The sequence below is a fragment of the Lepisma saccharinum genome, chromosome 1 (assembly GCF_977018435.1).
Source record: "Lepisma saccharinum chromosome 1, izLepSacc3.1, whole genome shotgun sequence".
Classification (NCBI taxonomy): Eukaryota; Metazoa; Arthropoda; class Insecta; order Zygentoma; family Lepismatidae; genus Lepisma; species Lepisma saccharinum.
This window is the reverse complement of record NC_139229.1, coordinates 199,249,440-199,260,891: the sequence shown is the minus strand read 5'-3', so window position 1 is coordinate 199,260,891 and position 11,452 is coordinate 199,249,440. Positions and strand designations below refer to the sequence as shown.

Sequence of the window (11,452 nt, the reverse complement as noted above, 5' to 3'; positions counted from 1 at the left end):
CCCACAAATCAGGAAGGCGCCGCCGAATTGCTTAACGCAAACGTTTCAGGAGGTCAATACAAAAGTTTTGGTTCATCGTTTGTCCTTCAGACAGATATTCATGGTGCACCAAACCTTTAGCACAAAACATGCGATCTACATTGTCTATGTCACTCTGGGATCGTCTTGCACTGAATCTCTGCCCTCCCTAAACCTTTTGTACCATTCAAAGATACTGCTTCTCGATAATGCCTCGTCACCACATGCTTGCTGTATAATATTCCACGTTTCACATGTTAACTCTCTGCTCGGAATCCACGTCAATCACATCCCTCGTGTAACTTCCAACTAATTGCACCAACAAGCCAAACAGTGGGTTGCTATACATAGCCCTGCCACCTAGTGAGTTTACATGGAAACACTTCCAATGCCATGTCTACTCAAAACACATATCAGGTGACTGAATGACACCCATTGCTTGTGTTTGAATATCACAGGTAAAGAATAAAAAAATCAGTCCTGGAACTTTTCTGAAAAACGTTGTACTATAGCTGCATTACAAGACATAAGAGATATTCTCGATATTCATAAATAACCTCACTTCTTAAAATATAATGCTCAGTGTTGGTATACTGCTTAATTTAAAGCAGGCGCATCACTTGGCCGCATTATACAAGGGGTGATCAACTGAAACCCGTTCGTTCCATGTATTATTGGTATAGTGTGTAGGAGGATATTGTTTGTCCAATAGTGTGTAATGGCTAATGTCCCTGTGTGTTGGGTGTAGGAATGTTGTTTATACGTGTTTCCGTTTTGCAGGTATAACGAGTGAAAGATGGCGTTCAACATCCCCAATCCGTCCAAACAGGACCAGCGTGCTGTCATCCAGTTTCTGAGTGCCGAAGGTTGTCAACCAGCTGAAGTGTACCGGCGTATGAAAGACGTGTATGGTGATGCATGCGTGTCCAAAACAACAGTGGTGGACTGTGCAAGAATGTTTCGGAAGGGGCGTGAACAAACCACTGATTATCCCCGTCCTGGTCAAGCCCATGTTGTTGCCACAGAAGACATGTGTGAAAAGGTGAATGCGGCAATATCTGCAGATAGACGCATGAGTATTCAATCCATAGCGAACGAGTTAAACATGGGTTATGGTACTGCTCACAAAATTGTGAAGCTCTGGGTTATCATAAAGTGTGCGCGCAGTGGATACCCAGGGTATTGACGGAGGACCAAAAGTTGGAGCGTATGGGATGCTCCATTGAACATTTGTCACGTTACCATTTGGAAGGTAACGACTTCTCGCTGCGCATTGTTGCTGAGGATGAAACTTGGTGTCATCATTTTGAACCGAGTTCAAAGTCTTCCACTATGCAGTGGAAACACCCCTCATCTCCACGTCCCAAAAAGTTCAAGACGCAACCGTCTGCGGGGAAAGTTATGGCGTGTCTGTGTTCTTTGATTGCCATGGACCATTATTGCTCAACTTCAAGGAACCAGGCCAGTCCATCAACGCCGCACGCTACTGTGAGACCTTGACACAGTTACGGAGAGCCATCAAAAACAAAAGGACTGGTTTATTGACCGCTGGAGTCATTGTTTTGCATGACAACGCGCGTCCACACGTTGCAAACCAAGAGCAGGATTTGTTTCAACGATTCAAGTGGGAAATGTTGCGACACCCGCCCTACAGCCCTGACCTTTCACCTTGTGACTTTCACATCTTTGGGCCTCTAAAGAAGGCTTTGAAAGGTCAGAGATTTCAGTCTGACTCTGAAGTTCAGGACGCTGTGCGTGATTTGTTTTGAGATTCAGCCTTCGCAATTTTACATGGACGGCATTTGTAAGTTAGTAACACAGTGGGACAAATGTCTCAACGCTCATGGTGACTTCTTCTGAACAATATTTTTACTGAGCGCTAACCATAGACGCCTCTAGACAGTGTACGAGTTTCAGCTCGAAATAAAATTTATTTCACGAATTATTACCACTGAACGGGTTTCAGTTGATCCCCCCTTATATATTTGCCTGAGGTTAAGAATTTCTAGCTAGGGTTCTGAAATGTCTCGTGAAACAATAATTGAATGGGTCATACGGCTGGAGCATGTTATTTTGTTTGCCAAGGTTGAATTTTCTATCTTTATCTTAAGTTGTGGAACAATTTGTGTTAAATACTCAAATTGATATGATATGGGGGGACGCATGATAGGATTTGGGAGGGACGCATAACATGTTTTTTTTGGGGGGGATGTGCCATTGCACACAGAGATAACCACTCCGCCATGGAAGCTTTATACTCAATCTTATTTCGACCCACGGGCGCTAAGTTCCTTCAGTGATTTATCCAGCGTTCACGTAGACCCAATTTATGATAATTTTACCTCCAATGATACACCTCTCCATATCGAAAATCAAACAATTAAAAAATATGGACAGTTTAACGTGGTATTTCATTCAAATAGACATCAATTATTACGAATTCATCCGAACTATTTTGGAGGGATTATGATGAACGATTTTAGGGGTGGTCTTGAGTGATGAGCATCCCTGTTTAAGGAGGAGGGGCAGATCAAGTATAGTGATCAGTAAAGCTAAGAAAAAAGTTACATTCGGCAGACAAGCTGTCATAATTAAATACGTTGTGGAATTACGATATGGTTTGAGAGCCCGAATGATATGATATGGGGGGGACGCATGATAGGATTTGGGGGGGACGCATGACATGTTTTTTAGGGGGGATGTGTAAATACTTTTGTATTTACTTATCCTGCGCATTATAGACTTATTTCAAAGAATTTAAAAAATAATATACGGTAACGACTTCAGTGTTACCGGATGACAAACTTGAAAAAAGAGGACATTTTTAGATTGTAAAAAGTTAACTTTTGACGAAGATGCAACTTCGAACACACGTTTTTTTGCTTGCTGGTGTTTTGGTGCGCTTATAGGTCACACATAGAGTTACCAGACGTCCGGATTTTCCCGGACATGTCCTACATTTTAGCCTTATGTCCGGCGTCCGGGAGGAATTTGAAAAATATCATACATGTCCTACATTTTGAGAGTCACATAATATTAATTAGGAAAGTAGATAACAGAAAAAAATCATGCAAGTTACAAGTCTATGGACTGCGCTTCCAAACTCAATTGTGAATTTTTTTTTGATGCAGTTATTGCCTAAAAAGAAAAAAGTTTGTCCTGCTATTAAACATACGGAAAAACGGAAGCACTTAATGAACAAAGTTTTGGAACCACTTTCTGATACGTCACTGTTCAATGCCTGAGCAGAATCTCTTGCCTTAGGGTTTATACTGATGGAACAAGGTGTTGCCATTCTTATTCAATATAATTTGATTGTAAAGCAGGGGTATAGAGAACAAAGTTATTGAGGGTGTGTACCAGTCAAGAAGAAGTAAAGAAATCAACAAATAGGTCAAGAAGTCAATCCAAAGGAAATAAATTATTCTTGTGGTCAAGAATTTTTGCTATCATAATGACTGATTGGTGGATTTAGTTTATTTTACTTCACTTTTTTCTGTCCCTTTGGTTAAATGCGAAAATGATAATGAATGGCGGTAAGGTAAGATGGATGAATGGACAGTCACAAACATATAGGGACAACCGCCACAAACCCCACATAAGATTATACTGGTTTGAGTCCAGACGTCAAAGCCTTGCTCGTCTGCCAAACAAAGTTCAGGATGCATTAATACGAGAAAGCAGATCTAATTCTTTTCTTAAATTCAGCTTCAGTTTTCATCTTAAGTAGCCCTTTGGTAGAGGTTTTCAATAAATAAATATTTGTTTTCTTAATTACTAATTTCCAATTTTACCTAAGTAGGGGTCGGATTAATAAACGTTAAGAAAGACAGGAAAAAGGTCTAGAAAAGTCCAGAAAAAGTCAAGAATTGTGGATGTGTTATTTTGGTAGACACCCTGTTATTGAACTAAAGATTACCCAAGATGAAACTTCTCGAACTTTAAACTTCTCGAATTTTAAATTACGGTAATTGCTGAATATTTGTTTAACACTACAGGTCATAATTCAAATGTTCAGAGAGTACTTTTATTACCATCAGCCCATCAGACTAACGAGATAAATTATTTTTTCATAAAGTCTGTAAAATGTCTGTTACTGGTCCCTATAATTTCAAAGAGTTTGACTGTCCACTCTAACATAAATATAATTTGACTAAACCTGAAATTTTGATAAAAATTGTCTCCTCAGAGAAGTACCACTTAAATCATGTAGTAAGAGGTGCATTGATTAGTATGATTGCAAGTCTTGAAATTTTGCATTTAAAAATTCATTAAGAATTCATTTTTTTAAAACTGGAAAGTGTAATTTTTCAACTACTTTCTAACGTGTTCTGTAGAAATATGTATTATTTATTGAAAATGTTTTGTGTCCTACATTTTGACTCAATGTCCTACATTTTGAAACAGAATGTCCTACATTTCCCTTACAGCGATCTGGTAACCCTAGTCACACACCCCTGTAAAACAATTTTACACCGTTTCCGTATAACTAATAATAGGCCTCATTATAGGCAAATGTCTGAATATTATAATATTTATTCGCTATGCCTGTAATATTATGTGGTTGTGAAACTTGGTCTCTTACTTTAAAAGAATAACATAAATTGACATTTTGCTTCTGTCATGAAACTCAAATCAAAGTAAGCCGCGGCGTATCACATATTCTTACCTATTGTTAGAAATTTGATGCTCACCACGAGCCGCGGTAGATGTCGCAAATGCTTTGAAATCAAAACCTCACGTGGCGCGGCGGTGACAACAGAAGAGACGCAAAGGTCCAACAATTTTTCTTTGTTGGTAGAAAAGTTTCTTGCCTTTGCGCTTGCAACTGAGAGTGTTGTATTTCTTTGCTTTGAAATTGAAAACAACATTGACAATTATTTAGAAATAAAATTTTGTTAATAATCTTGAAGTTAAGCAGTTGTCTTTATCCCAGAAAAGAGGGTATTTCTAAATTTTCCTAAAAACCCGCCCGGACCATTTTTAGGACCTGAAAAAGAGGTTTTGTCCGGGTAAAAGAGAACGTCCGGTAACCCTAAACGATTTGCGTCGCTGCACCGGTTAGAAAAGACGCACAGCGAGCCCTCGTGTGTTTGTTTCTCACTCAGGGTGCACTCCCCCAACCCTAATAGTGGAGTCTCCTACCGCTACCTCACTCTACTTCCGTTGGGGATCATCTCCTGAGCGGTGAGCTGTACTTGAATTTCGTAGATATATATATAAAAAAAAAATCGGTGTATTTTTATAACTTAGTGACAAGTGACATGATCACAAAATACACATAGTGAGTGCAATAGCCGGCAGTGTTGGCCTACACATTTTAACAAACAAACGACGTAAAAATGAAACCGATAGAAGATTTACGATTTCAAGTTCAGAAAAGTGACATAAAATGAACAAAACACACACACCTATATTTCAAGACCCTCAAGACAAATTTGGAGCATATGTGGTCGTCGGTTTGACATAATAATGAAACATTCTTATGGAAAATTATTAATTTGAGAAGTTACAAAATCTAACAGTTATACAACCTCAAGGCTCCTGCGACTAACATAAATTCAAATGTCTTCGTGCGTAGTGAAATTTAATGGTCGTTGACTACACTGACAGGGATGATCGCTTCAGACTGCAGAAACTACATTAGGTCTCACGTGACATCTTAGTTCCCCTGCAATACCGGGTAAGAATCTGGCAGAATTCGAGGACTGTGGATTCTTGTTCAGTGAAGCTCGCTTGCGCAATGTCCAACGCCTTGCTTGACGTGCGTGTTGCATATTATTCTAACAGGCAAGACTACCTTGAAGACGGTTTTTTTCCTGGTCTCGAGCAGGCCTGTGCATAGGCGTGACTCGGAGTTTACCTTCGGGGCGGGGGCAAGTTGATCGATGAAAAAGCGTGCATTGCATTGCATGTATGTATTTGTGTGTGTGAATGTGTATGTATGCATAGGCGTGTGCACGGGGGGCAATTGCCCCCTAATCATGGACGCCGCGCCTTCCCGATGGCGCAGTGGTAGCGTTGTCGCTTTGTAGTCAAGGGGCCCCGGGTTCGATACCCGGTGGAGGCACATAGTGGTTCGATCCCACTTTAAACTGTAGGTCCAGTCCCGATTAGCCTTACTGTGCATAAAGTGGACTTAAAACAACAAATCAATCAATCAACCAATCAATCATGGACGTCGCAATTTTTTTCCACGGAGGGACAAGCAAGGTATTTTTCCATGGGGGTATATTACAATATTATATTATAATAGTGTTGCCCCCTCAAAAACTCCACTTCAATTTGAAATTATCGCATAAATGTAAATGACTGAAATCAAATTATACGTGTGAAATATATACTTTTAGGTTGACATTCGATTTCTAAGGGGGAGGTATGGCCATCCTTATCCCCCTTCCAGAGATCCATGTCCCTACATTATTATACTTTCACCTAGAAATTTAGTGTAGAGCAATCTTATCGCCGTTATTAAAATATATTATACTCTTAAAGAGAATCAAGTATTTTCAAGCGGATTAAAGTTCAAAGCAACTACGGAGGAAGGGGGTGCAGTGGCCCAACCACAGGGGGCAATAGGCATTTTTCCTCCCCAAGCTTGGACGGAAATCAATTCTAGGGGGGCAAAGGGATCAAACATTGAGGTAAAAGAAAGCAAAACTAGCAGATTCTAAGAGTAGCAGGACAAAAGGATACTCAAGATGGAATTGGTTTTCATTTCTTTCATGCGTTATTTCTTCCAGAGGGCCATGAGCACCTGCAGGGGGCACAAAGGGTCAATTGCCACCCTCGATACAAATAAAAATAAAATTCGTAAAATTTTCTGCCTCGCTTCGCTCGCAGTTTCTCCCATTCTTGCAGTTCTGTCATTTATAGAGCCGTACCTAGGGGATGGCAGGAGTTGGCTTTGGGCGCCGAACGATCTAAATTAAAGAAAATTGTAAAAGAGAATGCGTCCCATGAAATTCTTTGTGCCATATTAGTAGATAGTAATTGTATGTTCCAGCACAACCCTGATTTTTTGACCTCTAAGAAAATCGCACCAAAACCTCAAAAACTCACTTTCTCTCCACGTTCCGCGCCTCATTTATTGCGCTGACGATGTTTCACAGCGCAGAAAAGCCGGCACGAGTAAATGCACTTTCTCGTACTTTCTCGTACTTCAAGTACGAATGCACCTTATCGTAATTTTCTAAGTAAGGCCATGTTTATATATCGTGACCTTTGTAAACCTCTCGGGAACGATGTGATATTTCTGCCACACACATGCGTGCCTCTCATTATTTCTGTATTGTGACGTGTTTTTCTTTTTTTCAAGCAAACAAACAAATAATATATATATATATATATTTTTTTAGGATTCCTGGCCTCTAACCCCGCCAGGGTGCGTGGTGCCCCAACCAAAAAAAAAGTTCTAACGGCTGCGGTTAGATAACCACATACCTCTGTAGAGTTTCACGTGTTTTTTTTTCTCAAAAATCCTATGGGACACCTCTGTTTATCAAAAATTCGAGATATTTGCAATTTAACGCAGGACTTGGAAAATTTTCGATTGATGAAAAAAATTGGTTCCATGACGACCTATGTTTATTTTGGTATGGGAGGACAGAGGACACCGAGACTCGACCGACGTACTAAACCCGACCTTTCTACAACTATTCGTTCAAAAGTTTTACCGGTAAATTTACCGGAACGTTGAAACGTTTACCGGAACGTTGAAACGTTTATACAGAAAGGTTGAAACGTATTGTCACGAATAGTCGAACGTGTTGTGAATGGCAAATAAAAATAAAAAAATCTCAAATTCAAAATCGGTTAAACAAGACAGAACAAGATAAAAGTGGAATCTTCGGGCTCGCGTTTTTTTTAACCGACCTACTCCTGGAAGTGCTATATAAAATTTTTCAAGAATTGTATTGGACGAAGATGATGATATCCATTTGAGTGATCGATATTGCTGAAATTTATCCGGTGTTCTCTAGATGATCATGAAAAAAAACTATATTTATAAAATTACAGGGAGAAAAAGTGATAATCTAGAAGTCGCGAATGTAATAACAGGAGAGATGGAAGCGATTCTGGACGAAAACGACAAGGAGAAGAAGAAACGTAAGGAGACTAATCGACGCGAGCAAGACAAAAAAAATGATCTGATGTAATAATACTACAGCATTTTAAGTGCCATGCATTCCTTCTTCGTTCGTAATGAAATCAACAAGTTATTCGAATTACGGAACTTGTCATTTGACCTCCCTAGCGAAGCATGTTCTAAAAAATAAAAAAATCATCGGAAGTTTTCATTTCGCAAGCCACGATGAACTTAGGAGGCACAGGCTTGTATGCATTCCGTCTTTCGTTCGGAGGGACAACGTAACCAACCATTCAATGATGGGGCCTCCCTATGGCACAGTATTAGTGTTGTCGCCTTGTAATCAAAGGGTCCCAGGTTTGATACCTGGTGGAGGCACATAGTGGTTCGGATCCCACTTTAAAACTGTAGGTCCAGTCTCGATTAGCCATACTGTGCATAAAGTGGACTTAAAACACCAACTCAACAACAACAACAACATTCAATGATGATAATGTTTATGAATTTGTTCGGATTGAGAAAGTAAAAATTATCATGGAAGAGCCACCTTCTTTTGAATATCCCCCTTTCCTCTGTTCATATTTTCCGTCCTTGATTTCTATTATGTTTCCCGCTCGTCAGAGTCAAGCGTGTTTTTTTTTTTTTCTTTTTATCACAGCTCTTCGTTTTCATTTTTCTTTCAACGTACAAATTCATGTTATCATGTCATGGAAATTCTTCTCCTTTTTGCATTGCATAATTGAAGATTTGAAATAACACAGGATAATGAAAATGCTATTGGCAAACTTACGAAGAGAATGAATTTGTAAGAATTCCCTTGTCAATATGAATACCTTATTACTAACTTTGTTTTTGTTTAATACGTGAAACCATATTACATTGAATATTAACTAATTAATTAATTCTCTACCCTTCTTGAACCCGTAAGTTCGATTTGTCCTTATCCTGAGCAAGATATATATATATATATATATATATATATATATATATATATATATATATATATATTTAATTTTTTTAGTTCCTTAGATATGAAACGAGGAGACAAAAGTTTTATGAAGAGAAAAGTAACATGAATTAAACCTTCTTTTCATTTCCTCTTTAATATCATTTTCATTGTTAGTATTACTCCTAAGTATTTAGATTTGGAAAACAAGTTGTTATCACTTGGTTTCGGCCTGTAAGCACATATCTTTAGATTTCACATTGCTAACTTCTAAAACCTATCTCTTTAGCTGCTTTGTAAAACTATTTTAGCATTATTCTTAATTTGTATTTACATCATTCCCCAGTAAGTTTACATCATCTGCATATGCTAACAGTACTTCGTTAGTTTCTTTTAGCTTCCTAGAAGCATATTCTAAGACAAAATTAAAAGAGCAATGGAGATAATGCATCTTCTTCTTTTTTTTTAATCCATCATGAATTGTACATTTGTCAGACATATTAACAAGTTTCTTCTCGATTAATTTATCCCTTTGGCATCTTTGACTTCAATCAAGTTAGGTTCTGCTGTGCGTACTTAATTTATTTCTGATTTATCTCCTACATGAACATTTAAAACGTCATTAAAGTAGTTCTTCCATCTATTTTAAAATAGTCAGCCATTTTTTATCAAGTTTACTTTAGGTTGCCACCCCTTTCTCAATTCATTTGCACCTCTGATACTTTTATAATTTTACTTTTCAAGTAATCTTCTAAAACTTGCTGTTCTTTAACCGCCTAAGTCTATTTCTATTAGTACCTCCCCGATGGCGCAGTAGTAGCGTCGTCGCCTTGTAATCAAGGTATCCCGGGTTCGATCCCTGGTGGAGGCATGTAGTGGTTGGGATCCCACTTTAAACTGCAGGTCCAGGCCCGATTAGCCTTACTGTGCATCAATCAATCTATTTCTATTAGGTTATGCGAACCATGGCTTACTTTTTCTTGATTTATACTTTATTTAACTACTGATTCTATTGCATTACGTACGTGTTCCCAATTCTTATTTACGTCTGTTTCATTTAAATCCTGCAAAATTAAAAAAAAATGTACAATTGTATAGGTTGAAGTTCATTATATGGAAATAAATTTCATTTTTTTAAAAAAATTCATTTTTTGTTTACCGGGGATTGTATTTTCTTTATAGTGGCATGTGCTTTCATAACTAACTAACTAACTCTCTAGCCTTCTCAAACCCAAAAGGTTCATGGCTGCATCAACACAGGCCTTCCATCTGTCCCTATCTTGAGAAAAATCTATATACTCTTTTTCCATCCCTACCAAAATTTTCCGTTAGGTCCATCCCAAATATTTGTCCTTCCATCTTCGTCTTAGTTTTCCTACAGGTCTCTTACCATCAGCTCTCCCAACAAGAATCCTGTAAACTCCTTTTTCCTCTCCCATTCATGCCACATGACCTGTCCACCTAAGTCTTCTTGATTTAATTAATCTAATAATATCTGGACATGAATATAAATTATGTAACCTTCTCCACTCACCTATCTTCTCATCCCTTTTAGATCCAAATATTTTTCCTAACGATCTTATTTTCAAATACTCTCAATTTTATGTTCCTCTTTCAATATGACAGACCAAGTTTCACATCCATATAATACTACAGGCAAAATTACTGTTTTGTATATTTTAACTATAAGTTTCTTAGAGAGAAGTAACATACATTTCCTAAATTTTAAGCCTACTTTTTCATTTTATATCCTCTTTAATATAATTTTCATTTGTTAATATTACTCCTAAGTATTTGAATTTTTAAACTGGTTCAAATAAGTTATCATGTGCTAACCACTGAACCGGAAATCAACAGCGTTGAGGCAGGGGTCCCAGGTTCAAATCCTGGCCTGGGCATGGGTGTTATTTGTGGTGTCCCTTCATTAATTTCATCATCATCACATACTCATCTTCGCGTTTAGCCAAAAGTGGCGGAAAAAAGTAAAATAAACAAAATCAATTAACTGGTGCTAACCACTACGTCACGAGGTCGACTGGTACAGAAAGGCTAATCGGGACTACAATTTAAAGTAGGATCCGAACAACTAAGTGCCTCCACCGGGTATCGAACCCAGGACCCCTTGATTACAAGGCAATCGGGGATGCCCTCTCATGCACGGTGTTGAATCATGGACAATAAAGGCATCAGACCAAAAATCGGTGCCTTCGAAAAGGTGGTGCTGGTTGCGAATGCTACGAATCTATTAGACGATTGAAAGAACTGACGAACGATTTGAAATTAATTGTGTATTCAAGAAAGGTTCTAGACAGTTTGCTGTCATCAGATTTTACAATACTTTGAGCATGTAGCACGTCGTTTTGAAACTGGTCCTGGGAATCCATTCTCCAAGGAATAGA

At 38.4% G+C, this 11,452-nt stretch overlaps 1 protein-coding gene across 1 annotated transcript; it reads left to right on the top strand.

The window, feature by feature from the left end:
* The first annotated feature begins 814 nt into the window (after window positions 1–814).
* LOC145988224 (protein GVQW3-like) lies at window positions 815–1,204 on the top strand. Its single transcript, XM_083123074.1, has one exon. It carries the CDS (start codon window positions 815–817, stop codon window positions 1,202–1,204), a length of 390 nt encoding a protein of 129 aa, XP_082979200.1.
* The last annotated feature ends 10,248 nt before the right edge of the window (window positions 1,205–11,452 follow it).